The sequence below is a fragment of the Pristis pectinata genome, chromosome 4 (genome assembly GCF_009764475.1).
Source record: "Pristis pectinata isolate sPriPec2 chromosome 4, sPriPec2.1.pri, whole genome shotgun sequence".
NCBI classification, from domain to species: Eukaryota; Metazoa; Chordata; class Chondrichthyes; order Rhinopristiformes; family Pristidae; genus Pristis; species Pristis pectinata.
Window position 1 is genome coordinate 60753843 of NC_067408.1, and position 24269 is coordinate 60778111.

The window sequence follows — 24269 nt, forward strand, 5'->3', positions numbered from 1 at the left end:
ACGGTGAATGGTGTACTTCTGCTGTGATGTATCATATTCGTATGATGATATTTCAAGTTGCTGAACTTGCCAACAGTTATATATTTGGAGGTGGAGCCTGTCCATAAGACTGACATTTGTGTACACCTCTGTTACTTCAGCTTGATAATTGCAAGCTGGATAAGGAATTGCTGCTGTGACAGATGTAGACTTAATACAATAAACCTCACTGCTGTCTTACTCAGCAGCCAAGTTAGTGGATCTACAATCTTCCAAGTAGTATTCAGGGGAGGGAGAGCAGGCACTGTTCTTTCTCTGAGAGAGAGGACAGGCTGTGCATAGCACTCCTACCCACAGGCAGAAAACTTTAATCGAGCTCTGGAGGACAGGACTTTCCATAGAGCAGGAGAGGGACGTGAAGGACCTTCTGGACATCATGCAGATGGAGGTGCTCGAGAATGCAAATCCAACCATGGAGTGGTGTCACAACAAGCAGTTGAAAGTAGCCCTCTTTATTTCTGTGGCTGTAGCTGTGGCTCTCAGCATTGTACTGGCACTGGGTAAGTGGATGTACATTTTCTAACTCTCCTCAAACTTACATTATAATTTTCCAAAGAAGGTTAAGAACAACACCGTGATCAAAAGAGAGAGCTCTCCAACGTTTTGCAAATGTGCACGCGTTGGAGCTGGTTCTGGGGGGAGTCCTCAACTTGAAATCTGAGCGTGAAGCCAGTAGTGCCGTGAAATTATCTCTAAACCAGGTCATAAAGAAAGTTCTGGTCTCATCCCATTTATTGCACTTCAGCCTCTGAATCAGTAGACTGTAAGTTAAGTCCCACCTTACTCAGTCCAGGCTGACACACCAGTGCTGTGCTGATGTTGGATGTTTCTCAAGAGGTGTGGAGCTCAGGTAAAAGTGGATGCAAAGTAATCACAGAGCAGTGTTCAACCAAGAGCAGGGGATTTCTCCCCAGGATCAATTATTAGACCAAGTAGCATCACTGAGATGGCTTCTGTTCTTGTTTATCCCAGTGTTCTGTGGGTCCCTGCTATGTGCACACCCTGAGGTGGGTGCCATGCCAATGAACCGAGGCTCTGTCTACGGCACCCACCACTATTGTGAATGTGAACAGCGTGCCCTTTAATCTAGCTGAGTTGTGCATTTGTAACAGCATACACCATCAACCCACTCTTACTTTTCCAGCATAATTAAGGTGCCACCGGCTTTAGCAGTCAGGGACGTCTTACAATTGCTTTGTCTGGCTCCTCACTTTACTGGACTGGTCAACCACCATCCTACCCCCTGCTTGCCCTCTTTCCCCAGCCCACCATTCTCTCCCTCGCCTGCCCTGTCCCCCTCCCCTGGCTCTCCACACCCCCCGATGCTCTCGCTGTAGGTAAGAGACCAGTGATTGAGATGGCATGCCCTGATGCTGCTGGTGATCTCTGCGGGGCTGTTCTGCAGAATTGTCCTGTGTAATAAGCACAGCTGTTTAACAGAATATTCTCCATGCTCATGCCCAGGACACCAGGATGGGAATGTCAAGGATAAGAAATACACCACACTCAATCCCACCCACCGTCCTCCACTACCCTCCCCTATCCCACCCTACCTCATCCCATCTAGAGCTTGCAGGAACCAGTTCAAGAGATTTCCCACACAACAATATTGGCCATGCCTTTGCGTCTGTGTTATGTGGTCAAGAAATGTGTGCTTCTCACAACAGTAGTGTCATGCCTTTAAACGTGCACTACAGACAATGTTCGCTCTGTCATTCCCACTTCAGCTTCACAATCTTATACTGTCATTCTCACCTTTTATACCCCTGGGATTTCACTGACCCATGGGTGACCAACATCAATTAACAATAAATTGGATAATAGAAATAAATGGATAAGACAGATGGAGTGCTGTGAGGCAGTAGGGTTCTGGGCCAGCTGTTGGCGACTGATGCCCAGACCTGGTTATCAGAATCAAAGAATCATCGAATCACGCAGCACGGAAACAAGCCCTTTAGCCCAACTCCATGCTGACCATCAGCCCCCATTTGCACAAACCCTACACCAATCCCATTTTATTGGAATATATCCACATTCCCATCAATTCCCCCAGATCCCACCACTGACCTACACACTAGGGGCAATTTATAGTGGCTAATTAACCTACTGATCCACGTGTCTTTGGGACGTGGGAGGAAACCAGAGAACTCAGGGAAAACCCACTCAGTCACAGGGAGGACATGCAATCTCCACACAGATAGGTGTAATTGTAAATTATACATATACAAATTTATATATAATAATAATTGTAAAATATACATAATTGTAAAAATTGAAAAAAGCTCCACACAGGTAGTACCTAAGCTCAGCATTGAACCTGGGTCTCTGAAGCTGGTCTAGCTATGCCACTGTGCCGTCCATATGTTTATAATTGTTTGCTCACTAGCAATAAGCAAACGACTGATTATACTTAATTCTATTTTCCAAGCACATGATTTGATGAGTGTGTCAATCCATTACTCTGAATGCCAGCATTGTAACTTATAAAAGTTCATTGTCTTTGCATTGGTGCTTCAAGCCTGTTGAATCATATTAGAAGTAAGGTTGTTATACGTGACAGTCATGGGCACATTATCACTATATTATTGCTCTTAGTACTTGAGTGTGTTGTGATATATTAGAAAGCAAGGTTTATATTTCATTATGACATAAGAGGCCATTTGGCCCATAAAGTCAGTGCTGACTCTCAGAGCAATCCCATCAACCCATTTATTTTCCTGCAGCTTTCTCAGACCTGCTCTTTAATACCCCCATAGACGTAATCTACAGAAGCCAATTAACCCACACATCTTTGGGATATGGGAGGAAACTGGAACGCCAGGAAGAAACCCATGAGGTCAACAGCGGGAACGTGCAAACTGCACACAGACAGCAGCTGAGGTCAGGATTGAGCCCGGGTCACTTGGTCCCTCAAGCCTGCCCCGCTTTCAATGTGATCATCGCTGATTTGCCACAGGACTTAACTCCTCCTGTGTGCCAATTCCCCCTAGCCCTCAATTCCTTGATCTTTAAACTTCCTCTTTAAGTACCCCAATGATTCAACCCCACAACCCCCTGGGCAGAGAATTCCAGTGATTCTCTGAAACTGAATTCCACCTCAGTTTTAAATGAGCATCCCCTAATTTGTAAAGACCCCCCCTCATTCAAGACCCTCCCACTAGTGCAAACATCTCACAACTACCCTACCATGTCTCTTAAGGAAGACCACCCCTCGTTCTTCTAAACTCCAAAGAATACAATTCTAGTTCTTCAGCTGCATGTGATAGGACATCCCAGGAACTATCCTGGTGAATCTCCTTTGGACTGTCTCCATTGCTACTGTATCCTTCCTTAAATAAGGGGACCAAAACTGTGCACAGTATTTCCACATCCCAAAGACTGCAGGTTGGTGGGTTAATTGTCTGCTGTTAGTTGCCTCTAGTGTAGGTGGGTGAAGGGAGAAGCAGGGTGGAGTTTCTGAGGGAATGGGTTGCAGTGAAATGGGTGGGAGAGTGGGGTTGATAGGGTGGAGTACTGTGTGCAGTTCTGGTCACCACACTGTAGGAAGGATGTGACTGTACTGGAGAGGGTGCAGAGGAGATTCACCAGGATGCTGCCTGGGATGGAGAGTTTCAGTTATGGGGAGGGACTGGATAGGCTGGGTTTGTTTTGCCTGGAGCGGAGGAGGCTGAGATGGGGAGGACTTGGGAGATATATACAATATTATGAGAGGCATATGCAGGGTAGATAGTGAGAAACTTTCTCCCATAATGGAGACATCTAAAACCAGAGGGCACAGGCTAAAGGTGAGGGGTAAAAAAGTTAGAAGGGATCTGAGGAATTTTTTTTCACACAGAAGTGATTGGAATCTGGAACGCACTGCCTGAGAAGGTGGTGGAGGCAGAGACTCTCATAACATTTATTAAGTATCTAGATGAGCACTTGAATTGCCAATTTTATCTTCCTCCCTTCATGAACAATGGAGTCACACTTGGAGTTTTTCAATCCTCTAGTACCTTCCAGGAACTTCAAGTTTTGGAAAACCTCAACCAATCAACCAATGCTTCCACTATCTCTATAGCTGCTTCCTTTAAAACCTTCGGGTGTAGGCCATCAGAACCCAGTGACTTGTCTGTCTCTAGTCCCATTAATTTTTCTAATATCAAACCACTCATGATAACAATGGTTACAAGTTCTTCCATAGTATTTGAAACTAGCCTGTGGGATATTTGCAGTGACTTACACCATGAAGACTGATGCAAAATATTGACTTAATTTATCTGCCATTTCTTCATTTCCTATTTTAATTCCCCAATCTCACGGTTAGCGTAATGCTATCACAGCGCCAGCGACCCAGGTTCAATTCCCGCCGCTGTCTGTAAGGAGTTTGTACGTTCTCCCTGTGTGTCTGCGTGGGTTTCCTCCGGGTGCTCCAGCTTCCTCCCACTTTCCAAAGACGTATGGGTTAGGAAGTTGTGGGCATGCTATGTTGGCGCTGGAAGTGTGGCGACACTTGCGGGCTGCCCCCAGAACACTCTATGCAAAAGATGCATTTCACTGTGTGCTTTGATGTACATGTGATTAATAAAGATATCTTTTCTTATCTTATATCCAAAAAAACACTTGCTGTTTGTTTTGATAATACTTGTCGGTTTTCCCTTATAATTTATTAAAAATTCCTTATTAACTTTTAAGTCTCTCACTGATTGTTCTTGTAAAATTCCCCATCCTCTTGTCTAACATTAGCCCTTGCCACTTTATATGTTCCAGTCTTTGATTTACTCTTTTCCTTGACCTCCACTTTCAATCACAAATGGTTATCTTTCTCCTGCAATCCCTCTTTCTAATTCACATAAATTTCTGCTGAGTGTTATGAACCAACTGTTTAAATATCTGCACTGCCCATCCACTTAACCTATCCCTAAGCTTATTTGCCCAGCTCACTCCAGACAACTCCACCTTCAGACCATTGTAATCGCCGTTATTTGAGGACATTGGTTTCGGACCCTGGATATTCACCCTCAGACTGTATCCAGAATTCTAATACGTTGTGAGCACTACTCCCTAGGGGATCCTTAACCACAAGGTCTTTCATTAATCCTACCTCAATACACATGACAATACCCAAACAGCATGTCCCCCCCAAGTAGGGTCTGTAACATACTGCTCTAAGAAACAATCCCAACGCAGCCCATAAATTCCTCTTCCTTGGCACCCATGTCAGTTTGATTAGTCCAATCAAAATGCAGATTAAAATCACCTATGGAACTTTTTACATGCCTTCACTATTTCCAGATTTATGATTTGTCCTATCAAGAAGCCACACCTTGGGGGCCTATAGGCTGCTCCCAGAGTTGTTTTTTCCCTGTTTATTAATTCCACCCAAACCAATTCCACATCACTATGCAGTGTAGTTATATCACGACTCGGCACTGCTTGGATTCCTTCCTTGAGTACAAAGCTAATAACAAAGTAACAAAGCCTCCTTTGCCTTCTTCGAAACAAAATGCATTACAGCCAAGTGAAACGCTTTCTTGAATATTGTTGGGAGTGTACCAGACCATTCGTGCACAGCTGAGTGCTACAAATCTGACAAAGACCAAAGCAACTATTAATAAATGAGTCTGTTGAGGGATAAATATTGGCCAATGCACCAGAGAAAATTCCATGCTCTTCTTTGACTGTCATGGGACCTGTTAAATAAAGACGATAGAGATGGGCAGAGCCATGGATTTAACATCTTCTCCACATGGTTTTTCTTTTTGAGAGTGTGATCATCCCTTACTGCAGGGAGGAAGGATAAGCCCAGAAACTATATGTAAATAACAGAGTACTGTAAAAAAAATCACCAGCTCACTCATGTACAGCACAGTGGTACAACTAGTAGAGCCACTACTCACAGCTTCAGTGACCCAAGTTCAATCCTGACCCTGGGTACTGTCTATGTGAAGTTTGAACATTCCCCTTGTGACCGTGTGGGTTTCCTCCGGATGCTCCAGTTTCCTCCCACATCCCAAAGACTGCAGGTTGGTGGGTTAATTGTCTGCTGTTGGTTGCCCCTAGTGTAGGTGGGTGAAGGGAGAAGCAGGGTGGAGTTTCTGAGGGAATGGGTTGCAGTGAAATGGGTAGGAGAGTGGGGTTGATAGGTTGGCTCTGAGCAATGGTCTCCTTCTATGTTGTAAGAGAATCTTCCATCCAGTATGGCGTCCAGGTGGCTCCAGACCCCCTAACTGGCTGCCTCCTCAGTTTAGGGCAAGAAAGAATGGACATTAAATGCTGCATTGACAGTGACATCACATCCTGTGAATGAATAAAAAAACAGTAAGTTTAAATGAATAAGATATGTTGAGATTTATTATCAGGTTTCTGGTCAGTTATGGCACACAGTGTGACTTAGAGTCATAATATTATATGGCATGGAAACAGGCCCTTCAACCCAACCCAACACATCCATGCTGACCAAGTTGCTTAACTGAGCTAATCCCATTTGCCTGTGTTTGGCCCATATCCCTATAAACCTTTGCCTTCCATGAATTTGTCCAAATGTCTTTTAATTGTACCTGCCTCTATCACATCCTATGGCAGCTCGTTTGATATTACCCACCACCCTCTGTGTGAAAAAGTTGCCCCTCAAGCCCCCTTTAACTCTTTGCCCTCTCACCTTAAACCTATGTCCTCTAGTCTTAGACTCTCCTATCCTGGGAGAAAGATTGTGGCTATTCTCCTTTTCTTTGCCCCTCATGATTTTACATACCTCTATAAAGTCACCCCTCAGCCTCCTATGCTCCAGGGAAAAATAGCTGAAACCTATCCAGCCTCTCCTTGTAACCCAAGCCCGCCTACCTTAATAACATCCTTGTAAATCTTCTTTATGCCCTCTTCAGTTTAATGATATCCTTCCTACATCAGGGCTTCAGCAACCTAAGTCCATTGGAGCTGATTATATAAAATGGGGTCTTGATGTTGTCCAATTAGCAGCTCCCTTTACAGGTAAGTACCCATGCCTATGGTAAATGGGAGTGACGAACTGTATGGGGCTGTCGTTTCTTAGGAAGACCTTTAACAAGATCTGGCAGATGAATAGATCTTGCACTCCAATAACTCATTCACGTAGTGCCTTTAAGGTGTTGAAGTGTTTCAAGATGTTTCACAGGAACAGTTATCAAATGGAGCTTTACACTGAATCAAACACGTACTGAGACAAGTTATCAGAAAGGTGGATGATAAATAGGCTTTATGGAGGAGAGGTTTAAGGAGAAGATTCCAGAAGTTGGGGTCCAGGCATCTGAAGGCTCGGCTCCATTGGTGGGTTGCCACATCAACACTCTGTCACACTGGTTAAGGATTTGAAGGCTGCGTATTATAGATATCACAGGAGGCCATTTGGCCCATCAGGTCCATGCTGACTCCCAGGGAAGCAATCCCATTAGTCCTTATTTCCTGGAGCAACACACAAAGGTACTGGAGGAACTCACTGGGTCAGGCAGCATCTATGGAGGGAAATGGGCAGTCAACTTTTCGGGTTGGAACCCTTCATCTGGAGTGTCTAGATGAAGGGTCCCAACCCGAAACATCGACTATCCATTTCCCTCCATAGATGCTGCCTGACCCAATGAGTTCCTCCGGTGCCTTTGTGTGTTGCTCCTGATGTCCAGCATTTGCAGTCTCTTGTGTCTCCTTATTTCCCGGTACCTTTCAATTCATTCACACATACCCATCACCAACCCTCTTGATTCCTTTTGCCATTAAATTACACTAAGGGTAATTCACAGCAGCCAACTAGCCTCCCAGTTTTGTTTTTGGGATGACTGAGGAAACCAGAGCATCATGAGGAGAACATGCAAACTCCACACAGGCATGTCAGGGTCAAACCTGGGTCGCTGGGGCCGTGAAGCATCTGTCAGATGAGGAATGCAGGGTTGAAGGGTGAGCAAGGTTTGATGTGCAGGGAGCAGAGACTCGGATGGACTTAGATTGGCAATGGGGTGAAGATGGGACTTTGGCGGGGATTCCACATCTGTTGGCAAGTAAAGAAGGGACAAGGCTTTCAGCTGCAGGAAAGGAAGTAGGTGGTTAGAAGAGGTTTGTGCCAGGTGCTCCCTTCTGCAGTTTACTTGTAAGGGTTTTTAATTCCAGGGTCACAAATCGTTCACTCTCAGCTTGAGAAATCTCCTTGGAACTTGCCCAGGACACAGTTGTTCAGGTTCACACTGTGTAAACTGCCATGGAATTTCATCACTGCTCAGCCAAAGAACCTTGAAATACCATGGCAGATTGTTTCCGGGAATGAGAACCCTGAAATTTGTTTTTTTGTGTCTGCTTTATTTGCAGCTGGCAGTCGAGTGATCAGTCTGCACTCAGAGGAGTACTGCCTGACAGCTGAATGTGCCGAAGCTGGTAAGTGGCAACTTTTATTACCCCTGGAGAATTATGTTTTAATACCTTCTTGGGATATGGTCAACAGGCTTGGTGCTTATTCCATTCCGTCGCTTTGGAAGATGGGGACAGGTCATTGCTTTAAATCCCAGGTTGGGAGTTTAGTTCTCTGTGAGGGAAACTGTATTTATGGACCTCAGACAGGGCCACAGTTTAATTTCTGTTCCAAAAGGAAGCAGTTCTGATGATACACTAACAAGGAAAGCGACAAACACTAGCATTGGATGCTCAGCACGTTAATGAACTCTGCAAACAAGCTTTCCTGAGTTTGGGGATCCTTCACACTCCCTCTTTGAAGGAACTAGAGCATTCAAACCTCTCCTTCAGACATACACTTGCCATGGTTTCACCATTCTCCCAGAGGAAGAAAGTCAGACAAGAGAGAGAATGTAGGTTTAGTTTCTATCCCTCTCCTGGTGCAGAAGGCACCATATTCCCAGGATTGGTCTGACCTGTTTAAGTCCAAGTCGAAGTTGAGGTACTGTCATGTGTACAAGTACGGTGGGGTACAGGTACAATCAAAAGCTTGCTTGCTGCAGCATCACAGGCACGTAGGTACAGACAACACACAGAACATAAATTATACACAGACTGTACATAAATTATACAAGACAGTGAAGAAAAAAAACTGTGCAAAGCAAGACATCAGTGCAAAAACACAATTACTCAAGCATGTTGTTGTGCTGAGGTTTTTGAGGACATTGCAATGTCCCTGCATATTTGCCAATATCATGAGTGCTTTGATGACAGCCCAATCTCACTGCTTTACTCTACTCTCTCCCATAGCCCGATAGCAATTCAGGAGTAATCCTACTACCATAGTCTCTTACCATGGCCCTATATCAATTCAAAAACTCTCCTCATAGCCTTGTGAACCTTTATAGCCTCAAACCAAAACACATTACGCGCACACCCCATAGCCCAACATCAATGCCAAACTAATCTCACTTTCCCTGTTTCAAACCAAACCTCATTCCCCACTCTCTTCCCCCATGGTGACTCAGACTAATCCCACCTCCACTTTTTCTGCAGTCTATATCCCATTGCCACACACTTCTGCAATAGTCCGATCAATCGAAAAGCTAAACCACCTCATTCTTCCTCCCATCCTACATCAATCTCAAATTAATTCCACTGTTCCTATCTCCCTCTGTAGCCCTCAAAAATTTCTTGTAAAAATTGGATATAATTTATGTTTATATATTTCTTGTGAATGCTGCTGTATGATGCTATGTGCCTGTGATGCTGCTGCAAGTAAGTTTTTCATTGCACATTGTATATTGACAATAAACTCGACTTTGACTTTGTAACAATCCAAAACTAATTCTGTTGCCTCACTGATTCCCACAGTGCTTCAATTTAAAATATTGCCTCTGCCCCTCTTCCTTGTTTGAAATATTTTTCCAGTGTGCATGGAAAGAATACAATGATTAAGCCTCCAGTTAAGCTTGTAATACTCCAACAAACAGTGTGAAGAAACATAAATGTTATCCTTTCTTTTGGTGACCATTTTAAGTTGATAAATCCTCATCAGTGGCTCCCAAATAATGGAAATAACCTGTCCTGGTCAAATCATGTAGATGCTATGGCAAAGAAAGCTCACCAGTGCCTCTACTTCCTCAGGAGGCTAAAGAAATTAAATATGTCCCCTTTGACACTCACCAACTTTTATCGATGCATCATAGAAAGCATCCTATCTGGATGCATCATGGCTTGGTATGGCAACTGGTCTGCCCAGGACCGCAAGAAACTGCAGAGTTGTGGACACAGCCCAGCGTGTCACGGAAACCAGCCTCCCCTCCTTGGACTCTGTCTTTACCTCTCGTTGTCTTGATGAAGCAGCCAGCATAATCAAAGACCCCACCCACCCGGGACATTCTCTCTTCTCTCCTCTTCCGTCAGGTAGAAGATACAGGAGCCTGAGGGCACGTACCACCAGACTTAAGGACAGCTTCTACCCCACTGTGATAAGACTGTTGAACGGTTCCCTGTTACGATGAGATGGACTCTGACCTCACGATCTACCTTGTTGTGACCTTTCACCTTATTGCCCTGCACTTTCTCTGTAGCTGTGACACTTCACTCTGTACTGTTATTGTTTTTACCTGTACTACATCAATGCACTCTGTACTAACCCAGTGTAACTGCACTGTGTAATGAATTGATCTGTACGATCAGTTTGTAAGACAGGCTTTTCACTGTACCTCGGTACAAGTGACAATAATAAACCAATACCAATACCAAATACTTTTCCCTCTCACACTTTTAACAGCCATTGTAATTTAAAGCTCCTCAATCCATCTTTTGTAACATAAATAATCCCAGTTTTTGAAACCTCACCTCAAACCTCAAGTCTTCCTTCTACACTGCTGCTGATTCCAATATCCTTCCTCCCGGAAATCTCCAGACTGCACAGGTCCCTCCATTTGCAGCCTTGCCAGTGGATATGTTATCCTTTGCAACTTTACTCTTGGATGCTAATAATCCCTAAAACTGCTTGTCCAGCTAAATTTGTTCATGTACTTTCAGGTCAATTTTTTGGCTCCTCTTCTCCCCTTTCTACTCAGGTGGTCCCTCAGAGTCAAGGGTAACTTGCTTCCACTCCGGATGTTTGGGTCCTGAGGTGGCTGATGATGCCAAAGTGGGTACTCCCACTGCTGCCGCAGGTGGGGCAGGAGCCAACTGATGGCAGGGTGTCAAATCAACTCAAGTCGAGTTTCTTGTCCTTTGCACAAGTACAGTGAGGTACAGGTACAATGGGAAACTTGCTTGCAGCAGCATCACAGGCACACAGGTTCAGACAATACACAGAACATAAGTTATACATAAATTGTATATAAGCTATATAAGACAGTGAAGAAAAAAAGTGTGCAAAACAAGACATTAGTGCAAAAGAAAATACAATCAGAGACAAGTTCATGGTAGTTCCAGAGGTCACAGAGTCATACAGCATGGAGAAAGGCCCTTCAGCCCAACTGGTCCATGCCGACCAAGATTCCCATCTAATATAGTCCCATTTGCCTATGTTTGGCACATATCCCTCTAAACCTTTCCTGTCCATGCACCTGTCCAAGCTCCCTTTTAATGTTGTTAATGTACCTGCTTCAGCCACTTCCTCTGGCAGCTTGTTCCCTATATGGACCACCCTCTGGGTGAAGAAGTTGCCCCTCAGGTTCCAATTAAATCTCTCCCCCTCAACCTAAACCTATGTCCTCTGGTTCTTGATTTCCCCAACCCTCGGAAAAAGACTGTGTGCATGCACCCTATCTGTACCCCTCATGATTGTATACACCTCCATAAGATCACCCCTTATTCTCCTTTGTTCCAATGAATAAATTCCCAACCTGCTCAACCTCCCTCCATAACTCAGTCCCTCAATTCCCGGCAACATCCTCGTAAATCTCATCTACAGTCTTTCCAGCTTCATGGCATCTTTCCTATAGCAGTGTGACCAAAGCTGAACACAGTATCCCAAATGAAGAGGGAATGACCCGGATGGTGGGGATCCTTGTTGATAGATACCACCTTCTTGAGGCAGCACCTCATGTAGATGCTGCTAATGGTGGGGAGGGCTGTACTCTTGATGACTGGGCTGTGTCCACTATTCTCTGCATGTAGGTAGCTTGTAAGCTGGTCTGTCCCTTCTGCCACTTACACAGGGTCTCTGTGTGTTCCTGATGAATGAACTTGAGCTTCTCAATACCGTCCTGAATGCTGCTTCTCCTCTTTGAGTGACTGTGAGCTGGGGTCATTGAGGATGTTGCATCTTTTCCTCTGTCCACCTGTGACAGAGTGTCTATTTTGGGAGCCTAGTGATCGGCATGTGAATGACGTTGAGTGTCCACTATAGCCTGAAATTTGGGCTCTGAGACCCCTATTCACCGACACCCTTCCACGTTATTCCATTAGGTTTATGTTCCAATTCTCTGCTTTTCTTCTCCCAGAATGCACCACCTCAACCTTTCACCTATATTCAGTGGTTTCTTCCATCTGTCTGTCCCTTCCAAGTCAAATTGAGTTTATTGTCATGTGCACAAGTACAGTGAGGTACAGGTACAGTGAAAAACTTGCTTGCAGACACAATCAGAGACAAGTTCACGGCAGTGCAAGAGGTGGTCCGTAGTGCTCCATTGCTGAGGTAGGGTTAGGATTGTGCAGGTCAGGTTCAAGAACCTGATGGTTGTAGGAAAGTAGCTGTTCTTGAACCTAGTGCCTCTGTACCTCCTGCCTGACAGTAGCAGCGAGAAGAGGGCATGGCCCGGATGGTGGGGATCCCTTCCTTAGGGGACTGCAGAGTTGCAGTTCCTCGGTGCTCTTCAGGTTCCTCCTCTTCACTCCTCCTATCACTTGCACTGAATGGTGACATCCTTGGAGCAAGCAGGTGGATGGCCATGGTCACTGATGGTCACATCTTTCAAGCAAGGGATTTTGGAATCACACTCTGCACCCACCATCTGCCCATCTGCCCTCTTCTCGATGCTGCCCTCAGGCAGGAGATACAAGAGCTTGAAGACACACACCTCAAGGTGCAACAACAGCTTCTTCCCCACTGCCATCAGGTTCTTGAACCGAACTGGAAAACCCTAACACTACCTTGGACTATTTTGTACCCTCTCTCTTTCTCAATCTTGCACTAGTGTCATTATGCTTATTTTGATGTACACGTGTAATTTATGTATAATTTGTGTTAATTTAAGTTTATGATAATTTATGTTTGTCATGTTCGTAATGTACTGTGCTACTGCTGCAAGAAGCTAATTTTCATGGCATTTATACCCTGGGTATGTATACCTATGTAAACAGTGAACTTGAACTTATGAACTTTGTGTGAAAGCAGTTTGGAGGCTTCCAGTAAACAGGCTTTACACTGTTAAGACCATATTAAGATTGGCCACAACTCTTACATTGCTCACTCTCATTTTATGCCTCTTTCCCATTCAATTTGCAACTCAGGCATGGGCTGAAATGTGGCAAATAACCTCTGCACCTTGGAAATGCTAGATATTGATCATCTCCAACTAGAGAGAGTCTAACCACCTACCCTTGACCTTCAGTGACATTACCATCACCTAGCGCCCCACCATCCACATTCTGGGTGTGAGCCTTGATCAGAAACTCAGCTGGACCAGCCAAATAAATACAGTGGCTACAAGAGCAAGTCAGAAACTAGGTATCCAACTTTGAGTGACTCACCTCCTTGACACCTCAAAGCCTTTCCACCATCTACAAGGCACAAGTCAGGAGTGTGATCAAACACTCTTGACTTGCCTGGGATGAATGCAGAACCAACAACTCTCAGGAAATTTGGCACCATCCAGCACAAACCACTCAATCAGCACCCCACCAACCACCCTGAACATTCATTCCCTCAGTGGTTGCAGTGCGTATCATCTACAAAATGCACTGCTGTAGTTACTTGACAGCACCTCTCAAACCCATGACCTCCACCATCAAGAAGGACAAGGGCAACACCATCACAAGCAGGTTCCCCTCCAAGTCACAGACCATGTTTGGAAATATATCTCCAGTCCTTCACTATCATTGGGGCAAAACCTTGGAACTCCCTCTCAGAATGACTTAAGTGGTTCAAGAAGGCAGCTCACCGCCACCATCTCGAGTGAAGTTAAGGATGGGCAATAAATGCTGGCCTTGTCAAGAATGCCCACATACCCCCAAAAAAATAAATAGCCAGTCAAAGGTATGTGGTGGAGATTGCATTGATGTGATAACTGATGTGACTCGAGATTGTGTGAAAATCGGCATGTCCCTGATGACCCTCACCAATTTTTACAGATGCACCATAGAAAGTATCCTATGCATCACAGCTTGGTATTGCAACTGCTCTGCCCAAGACTGTAAACATTTGCAGAGAGTTGAGAACACAGCCTGGTTTATCACAAAAACCACCTTCCCCTCCATGGACTCTTGTCTCCACTTCCCACTACGTTGGGAAAGCAGCCAACATAATCAAGGACCCCTCACACCCCAGTCATTCTCCCTTCTCCCCTCTTCCATCGGGCAGAAGATACAAAAGCTTAGGTTGTTTGGGTTGTCCTGGTGCTCGGCAACAGGTGGATTAGATCAGATTGGATTAGTTTATTGTCATATACAGCAGGGTGCAACGAAATTCCTTGCTCGCGTGAAGCTCACAGAGAATCAGATTTATTATCACTACTTATCTGACATGAAGTTTACAGAGTAAACAGTATACATGATAACAATAAATACAACAATAAATACAGCAACAAGCACAAAACTATAGAATGATGCAAAGATAGTTATGCAACCTAAAGTAGTGCAAAAAGAAATGCTGAAGTGACAATAGTGGAATAATCAAGAGAGGTAGAGCTCAGAATCCAAGAAATGTGGCAGCACCACCGGGAAGAGGATGTGAAAGAGAGGATTGGTTCATACGTCTGATAGCAGTGGGGAAGAAGCTGTTCTTAAGTCTGATCATCAGGCTTTCCGACTCCTGTATCTTCTCCCAGAAGGCAGAATAGAGAAAAGGGAATGGCCAGGGTGGCAGGCGTTCTTGACGATACCGTTAGCCTTCCTGAAGCAACGCACCCTGAAGATGGACTGGATGGAAGGAAGTGACAAGCCTGTGATGGACTGGGCAGTGTTTACCACTCTCCCCAGGTTCCCACAGAGCAGAGCAGTTGCCATACCAGGCTGTGATACAATCCATCAGGATACTTCCTATAGTGTATATTTAGGAGTTTGAGAGGATTCTCCTGGGTATGCCGAATCTTCTCAGATGCCTGAGAAAGCATATCAACATTTGTACTTCCTTAAGAAAGTACATATGTTGATGTGCTTTTTCAAACACTGCATCACTGTGAAGTTGCTGAGTCAGATACAAGGTGTTTGTTTGTAAAACTGTTCTCTACCCAAACTTTCATCCAAGATCCTTCTTGAGGATTGGGAGGGGTGAGCTCATGTCCAAAAGGGTTTTCGGGAGATCATGTTTGGGAGATCTTGAAGGTCACTTCTTGTTCGTTCACTCGCTGGGTGGAAGTCAAATCAAGTCGAGTTTACTGTCATGTGCACAAGTACAGTGAGGTACAGGTACAATGAAAAACTTGCTTGCAGCAGCACCACAGGCACATAGGTACAGACAACACACAGAACACATTATACATAAAAATACAAATTTTACCAGACAGTGAAGAAAAATAACTGTGCAAAACAAGACATTAGTGCAAAAAAACCACAGAGACATCCATGGTAGTGCAAGAGGTGATCCAGAGTGTTCCATTGCTGAGGTAGGGTTAGAGTTTGCAGGTCAGTTCAAGAACTGAATCATTGTAGGAAATTGTTCCTGAACCTGGTGGTGTGGTACTTCAGACTTCTGTACCTCCCGCCTGGCAGTAGCAGCGAGAAGATGGCATGACCCAGATGGTGGAGATCCTTGATGACAGATGCCGCCTTCTTGAGGCAGCACCACCTGTCGATGTGGTCAGTGGTGGGGAGGGCTGTGCCCGTGATAGACCGGGCTGTGTCCACTACTCTCTGCAGCCTCTTGCGTTCCTGTGTGTTGGAATTGCCGTACCAGGCCATGATGCAACCAGTCAGGATATCTTTAAGAGTGCTTTCAAGAAGCCACAGCGACCATGGTAACGTTGCAATGGCTTTCACCCATGTGATTGTAATAAGAGTATTTGTGTCAGTGCTATTTGACTGTGTTTTTGTTTCCTCTTACAGCTGTTGAAATATTTAACAAAATCAACTGGTCAGCAGATCCATGTGACAACTTCTACAATTTTGCATGTGGAAGATGGCAGAAGGTGATGTCCATCCCTGAAGCCTATTCAGGCTATTCGACTAGAACCAGGGTTGAAGATAATATCCTCGTCATGCTGAGAGGCAGGTTCATTCTGTTCACTCCTTTGCACAAACAGGATTAGATCAGCACACAAATTTTCCATTTTTTAAAGAAAAGGCCTTGCATTTACACCACACCTTTTATGTTTGTGAACATTAGCTAAATGTTGAGGAAGTTGTAGGCTTTTGATGGTGTTGACATGTTGGCCAGGGTAAGAGCTGGCAAGTGATAGGTGGATCCAGGTGAGGAGGGTGAGAGGCAGATGGAAGAGGGAAGGATGGAAATAGTGAGAGGGGAGAGGTGGAGGTGACAAAGGGCTGCAGATGATGGAATCTGATAGGAGGGGAAGGTGGAGCATGGAATCAAGTGAGGGAGGTGGGGAGGGCAGGTGGGAACAGTGGGGAGGGGACTCAGTGGGAGGCATGTGGGCGATGGGCAGATGGAGTGGGTGGAGGAGGGGAAAGAAACAGGGTGGTGGAGGCTGGGGTGAGTGTAGGAGGAACTGGGTAGATCAAGAGGAGAGAAAAGGGACAGAGGGGGAGCAGTTTACCGGAAGTTGGAGAGTCCAGTGTTCGTTGGGTTGGAGACCACCCAGGCGGAATATGAGCTGCTGTTCCTCCAACATCTGAGATCTATCTGCTGTGCTGTGGGTGAGAGAGTGAGCTGAGTGTTACATGTTTACAATGGTTAGTACAGTGGAAAAGCACATCAGGAGTTCATCTGTGGATCTGACCTGGTCTACTTCCTATCCCATTAAGTACACAGTCCCTGATACATTGTTCTTTGCTGGTGCACCACAGAAAGGCAGAACTAAACCAGATGTTCAGATTGTGCCACTTTCCTTTTGACACCAACTTTGGCTCTCAGAAATGATGACCATAAGACTACTGCCTATTAATAGTATGTTATTGCATTTCTGTAACTGGGTTAACTTGTGCAAACTGTGCCTTGGGAGTAAACCTTCCTGTTGATTCAATTTTTCTGTGATGGGGAGAATTCAAGTAGCTGGCGTTGTTGATCAAATATCAGGCTGGACTATACCAGTGATACATATTGTGGGTAAGGAGCAGCTCAGGATGCTGTCACTAGCTGAGAGATGCCTAACTTCCAAGTAAAAGTAATCAAAGTGCCTTTGAATCCTATTTGTATATAAAGGGAATGTATGATTGTGAAAGGTTATCTGAGTTTGACTTTCAGGTACATAGTGTTTGCGGTACAATAGCTGATCATCCCAGTAAATCCACGGCAATGTTTCCCTCTCCTGTTTTACAACTCAGACCATCAACATGTATTTTGGACTTAAAGTGGCTATAAATGATGGCAACATGTGCAGCTGCTTTTATGAATCACTTCATTAGACAGTTGGTGAAGAAGGAAAGATACACAGCACCAATGCACAACCGTTTTGTGAGAAGCCAAGTTTCCCAATTCTAATTACTTCAGAGAGCGGCTCACACAAACAGTTTTATTTTAAACACACATCACCAGTTTCTGATATGTTTACAAACAGCCTGGTTTCTGTTTAGATCGCTACCAAACTTGGACCTGAAAAGTGAATTCTGTTTTTCTTCCCACCGATGTGGCCTGACCTGCTGAGTGTTTCCAGCATCTTCTGTTTTCAATTTCTAGCCTCGGCAGGTTTATTGATTTTAGCCTTTCAGGTCGATGACCTGCTGATGAAATGCAAACTCTGTTTCTTTCTCCACGGCTGCCCTGTCGTACTTGCAGAGTTTTCTGTTCCTGTTTCTGTTCAGATTTTCTTTATGCAGTACAGCAAGTTTGCACATAGGTTGACTGGAGTTTTAGAGACCAGCAGATATATACAGGACTGACTAAAACTATAGGCCCTGCTCCTTCATGCCAGATGACTATTTGGACCACCATCCCTCACACGCCCCCAGGTGGGACAGAAAGAACTGTCTCACAGACTGGATGTGACACTGGCTTTATGTTGTTTATCCTTGGCATAGAAACACCTGTCATGCCAAAGTACTTGGCATGACAGGTTCAGTGGGGGCTTTTATGAGGGGCTTGGATGGCACATGAATGAGAGGAAAATAGAGGGATATCAGCATTTTTAGGTAGGAGGAATTAGTTATGTCGGCACAACATTGTGGGCTGAAGGGCCTGTTCTGTGCTGTACTGTTCTATGTTCTATGTTCTGCTTCACTGAGTTACTTGAGTGCAGTTACTGAAATGCATGTAAGGAATCTGTGCACAGTAAGAGCTCAAAGCAGCCCATTTGGAGTGACACAGTTATGCAGCTGTTAGAGCCACTGCCTGCAGCTCCAGAGACCCGGGTTCAATCCTGTCTGTATGGAGTTTACACGTTTTCCCTGTGACTGTGTGAGTTTCCCCTGGGTGCTCCAGTTTCTTCCCACACCCAAAGATGTGTGGGGTCTGTAGATTAATTGGCTGCTGTAAATTGTCCCTAGTGTGCAGCTGAGTGGTAGAATCTGGGGAGAGTTGAAGGGAATGTGGAGAGAATAAAATGGGTTGCTGATGGTCAGCATGGACTCGGTGGGCTGAAGGGCCTGTTTCTGTGCTGTACGGCTCCATGAAATGGTGGGGAGCATCCTCTTCTTTTGGTTGGAAATTCAATTGGAGCTTTCCAACTCCAAAATCAGGTCCCCTCACAAAACTGTCTAAAAGCAGCAGTGTTGGGGCAGTTCAAAGGCAGAAAGTGGCACTAACACATATCCTGCAAGGGACGTGGCTAAATTCTGCACATCGGCACAGGAATCAGAGAAGGATGTCAGCCCTTAAAGCCAACACTCCCTGCAGATACCGTCAATAATCCCAGGGAACTGAGTATAATCCAGTAACTGAAGCTGATCTTCAGTCAGGACAGACTCTGGGTGACCTCCTGGCTGCAGCACTGAGCAGCAGACCGAGAGGGATGGCAGAGCTCTGCTGTGGCCCGCTGCGATGATCCAGAGGCCAGGCCATTGGAAGTTACTGTGGGAATTAAAGGGAATGTAGGGAGACTAAAATGGGTTAGGGTAGGATTAATGTAAAAATGGGTACTTAGAGGTTAGCATGGTCTTGGTGGGCCAAAGTACCTGCTTTTGTGTTGTATTTTTCTTTTGCTCCGCAATTCTACAGCTCTATGACAGTATGACTCTGTCCCACTGTCACTCCGTCTCTCTGTCACTCTGATAGTTTTAGTGGTTGTTGGATAAAAATTAACCAGGGCATCAGAACTTTCTTCCCCTTCTTTGAATAATGTCACAGGATCTTTCACATGTAGGTGAGAGGTTTACTTTCTCATCCGAAAGATGACACATCCAAATATTCAGTGCACCTCTGCACCAGATATGTGTAGGTCTTCGGAGAGGAACTTGTATCACTGGCCTTCTGAACAAGAGGGGACTAGCTGTCCCACACCTGAGGCTGACTGAAGGCGATCAGATACTGTAGACTGCCAGAGCGAGAAACTGAAGGGAAGCTAGTTTGTGTGTTTGAGCTGACTTTCCCACTGCTCAGGGTGCATTTACTCTTTATAATGTGATCCAGTGGAATACAGGCAATTTCTTAGGACTGGCTTAGGCCAGGTTAGATGAAGTTTAATCATCAATGTTTCACCCAACAGGGGGTTGTGCTCTTGGCTTTACCATCTGCTAGTTGAGGGGGGACAGAGTTAATGCTCCCATCCTGAGTCTTCCAGTACAAAGGACTGTGCACCCCAAGAGGAGTTCCATATGAGTGGGGGCCACTTCTCGCCCTCCTTGGCCTGTTGGGTTAGATGTGCGGCAGTGGGTGGATGGGCTGGCCGGGTTGCAGTGGGGAGGGACAATGTAGCAACCGCTGCTCCTTACTGAATCATTGCTATATTAGTGCAGGGAAACGAAAGGTTAGTCTGTATGCTGCCTGCCAGCTCGGTAATTGGTAATCAGCAGCTATATCGGCAGCTCACTGTTCTTGTCGATCTTCCCTGTCAAATGATGAGTTTGGGTTTGATTGCCAGATAACTCATTATCTCGGGACCCAAATCATATGAGAAACATGTGTAGCCAATGGAATCTGTGCCAGTGTGTAATAAATTAACCACAGCCCCACCGTGTCATCTTCCAACCATGCATGGCCAATGAAATATGTAGCACAGATAAAGAAAATACCACAAACCAATTTAATTTTTCCTCCGTGGGTAAGGAGGAAGGGAAAAAAGTTCCCTCCCCACCCTTTGTCTGACCCTTGTATCCTAGGACACCAGAAGCATCCAGCATCCGGTGACACAATTAACCCCTTTTGCACCGCATTGTACACTGTGCAGTCGTGCCAACCTGGGTTACAGAGGTGAGTGAAATGCATTGATATTCACAGCAATCACTTGGAACTTGCTGACCCTGACGTGACTAATTCATGACCTTTTTCCACCGACACCCAGCACCTGTGGTTGGTGTGTGCTCAGAGGGTCCTGTACCGTCACAGGATAGGTGCGGGGTCCTGCACAGGCGCAGGTACTTGTCCCTGACCCGGGCCCACTCCCTTGGGTGGCAGGTGGTCTGGAGCAGCAGTGGAGCAGGAGCTACCAGTGCAAATTCTGCAGCGGAAGATACTCTCCTCTCCAAATCTGCTCAACTGGTCACTGATGCCGCATCCCAGAACCTCTTGGTAAAGAGGAGCAGCAGCTAGAAATGCATGATGTACTGACCTCCTCACACACTGACAGATGGAGGAGACCACCTAACAGATTGGCTGGTGGTAAAAGATGGGTTGATCACGGCTTTGAGATGATGTTCACTTCCATGGATAGGATGGCCAGCTGAATAGACACAATGTTTGGTGATCATGAGTTCCCACAAGTGTTGGCTATGGCCATGCATATCCTGGAGGCCAACCTGTGGACTGCCATAATAAGGATCTGGTCATTTGCTGTGTAGATGTAAACTGTCCCTTGATTTCCTCCTTCATCCTTACCCAGCATACAGTCTACATGTGATTCTAGTCCCAATCTCCTTGGCTGACTCTCAATAACCACCTCACATTCAGCCCAAAACATCTGCAGATGGGGGGAAAATTGACCCAACCAATGCCCTTTCCCACTAACATCTGTTTCTGATCCAAAAGAAACACAGATGCTGGAAATCTGAAATAAAAGCAAGAAATATTAGAAATCAGTCAGGCAGCATCTGTAGATGGAAAAGCAGAATTAATGTTTCATTCATCAAACTTGTTTCCTTTCCCAGTTCTTTCAAAGGGTCTCTGAGTAGAAATGTTAACTCTGTTTCTCTCTCCTCAGGTGATGCCTGACCTGCTGAGTGTTTCCAGCATTGTTAGGTTTTTAAGATCTGTTTCTGATATCGTTGCACTCAGAAACTGATTTTTTTTTTGTTAACAATCAGTTTTTTTCCCCTGCAGAACTGTTGGAAACCCCGATCGATACAGAAAAAGATATTAAAAGCATACAAAGTGCAAAGAGACTTTATCAGTCATGTATGAATGAAAGTAAGTTATTTGTGAGTTCTGATAAATCTGTAAAACTTGCCCTGAAGTCTTTTGCCCTGGGAATATGAGTGTGTACTAAATATGTTAATCTGTTTAAAATCTTGCAAGTTATACACTGAAGTTCACGGTGTAAGCTCAGTCCTACAAGGGATCACTGAAGTGCTGTGTGATTGCAGTGGAGAAACACTAAGGTGCTGGGCTGCTTCTGTTAAGGGCTGCCTCTGCAGAAACCTCTCCAGAGTGCAAAGAAATTAAAAATCTATGAGCTACAATATTACACTGTATAAGGCAGCTTGCTTTATTGAAGACAAGAATGTCTAGGTGAAGAAAGAGCACTGCGTCATGCTTTTGCTTCATCCAGTTCCTGCCCCTGCGACCTGTTACAATGAGGCTTGATGAACAACATCTCGCTTGTACCTTGGCCATTCTACAGCCTTTCAGCCTCAAAGCTGAACTCACCAACTTAAAATCATAAGCACTGAACCCATTTGTTTTCCAACAGCAGTTTTGTGTAATGGTTTTCCTACAACCATTTACACATTAGTTTTTGTCCCATGACCACCCACTATAGACAGGCACTGTTAACCATCAGAAGAGTCTGATTAGATTGTCAGACCCTATGGACCTGTTCCAGGGCAGATGTGAATCTTCACTCCAATTATTCCCCTTACTTCGATACCTGGACTGTCGATATTTGAGGGTGGCACAGTGGAGCAGTCAGCAGAAACCACTGCCTCCCAGCTTCAGAGACCCGAGTTCAATCCTGACCTCAGGTGCTGTCTGTGTGGAGTTTGCATGTTCTCCCGTGACAATGTGGGTTTCCCCTGGGTGCTCCGGTTTCCTCCCACATCCCAAAGATGTGGGTTGGTAGGTTAAATGGCTGCTGTAAATTGCCACTGGAGTTTAGCTGAGCAGTGGAATCCGGGAGGAGTTGATGGGAATGTGGGATTAATGTAATATTAGTGTAAGTATGTGGTTGATGGTCAGCACTGACTCAGTGGGCTGAAGGCCCTTGTTCCACCCCATTTCTGTATTCCTCTATGACCTTATTTGTGAAATCACCAATTGTCTTTCCTTTCAGCGACATTTTGATCAAGCGGGTTTCAAGTTTCAATGAGCTTTTGCATGGTGAATTTCCCCTCATATCACCCGAACAGTTTACATCTCATTTTCCATCTCTCCTGTCTTGTTTGTGGACCTTTCAATAGAAGAAATAGTTTCCATCATATTCTGCAATATTCTTAAGCATTTTTTTTTTATTTTCCTGGAACTCTTGATATTTGGTTATGAAATATTGCAGTTGTTTGACTGTCAGAGAAGTCACCTGATGGGTGTGGGGGGGGGGCAGAATTTCAGAATCAGAATCTGTTTGTTATCACTGACTTATATGACATGAAATTTGTTGTTTTGCAACAGCAGTACAGTGCAAGACATAAAGGCATAAAAATACTATAAGTTACAAAAATAAATAAAAAGTGCTAAAGAGGAATAACGAGGCAGTGTTCATGGGTTCATGACTGTTCAGAAATCTGATGGCAGAGGGGAAGAAGCTTTTCCTGAAACATTGGGTGTGGGTCTTCAGGCTCCTGTACCTCCTCCCCAATGGTAGTAATGAGAAGAGGGCATGTCCCGGGTGGTCAGGGTCCTCAGTGATGGATGCTGCCTTCTTGAGGCACCGCCTCTTGAAGATGACCTCGATGGCAGGGAGGGTTGTGTCCATGATGGAGCTGGCTGAGTCTACAACCCTCTGCAGCCTCTTGCGATCCTCTGCATTGGAGCCTCCATACCAGAAGGTGATGCAACCAGTCAGAATGCTCTCAGTGGAGAAATAGAAATTTGCAAGAGTCTTTGGTGACATTCCAAATCTCTTCAAACTCCTAATGAAGTAGAGCCACTGATATGCCTTCTTCGTGATTGCATCAATGTGTTGGGCCCAGGATAGATCCTCCAAGATGTTGACGCCCAGGAACTTAAAGCTGCTCACCCTTTCCACTGCCAACCCCTCAATGAAGACTGGTGTGTGTTCTCCCGACTTCCCCTTCCTGAAGTCCACAATCAATTCCTTGGTCTTGCTGACATTGAGTGCGAGGTTGTTGTTGTGACACCACTCAACCAGCTGATCTATCTCACTCCTGTATGCCTCCTTATTGCATCTGAGATTCTGCCAACAACAGTCTGTCATTGGTGAATTTATAGATGCCTAGCCACATAGTCATGAGTGCAGAGAGAGTAGAGCAGTGGGCTAAGTACACATCCTTGAGGTGCGCCTGTGTTGACTGTCAGCGAGGAGGAGATGTTATTACCGATCCACACTGACTGTGATCTCCCAATAAGGAAGTCAGGAATCCAGTTGCAGAGGGAGGTGCAGAGGACCCAGGTTTTGAAGCTTATTGATTAGGACTGAGGGGATGATGGTGTTGAACGCTGAGCTGTAATCGATAAACAGCACTAACATTTTCGCCACTTTTATGTGGTGTAAATTTATGATTTACGCCACTAACAGTTCTTTGGAAAATCATTCACCTTCCCTTGTTTCACCTCT

The 24269-nt window shown here is 45.1% G+C and overlaps 1 protein-coding gene across 1 annotated transcript in view; it reads left to right on the plus strand.

The window, feature by feature from the left end:
- The first annotated feature begins 21648 nt into the window (after positions 1-21648).
- The window catches only part of phex (phosphate regulating endopeptidase homolog, X-linked), a 70391-nt gene continuing 67770 nt past the window's right edge, over positions 21649-24269 (plus strand). The window contains exon 1 of the mRNA XM_052014427.1: positions 21649-21727. Coding sequence (XP_051870387.1) covers positions 21718-21727 — 10 coding nt within the window. The 5' untranslated portion in view covers positions 21649-21717. The remainder of the gene's footprint in view (positions 21728-24269) is intronic.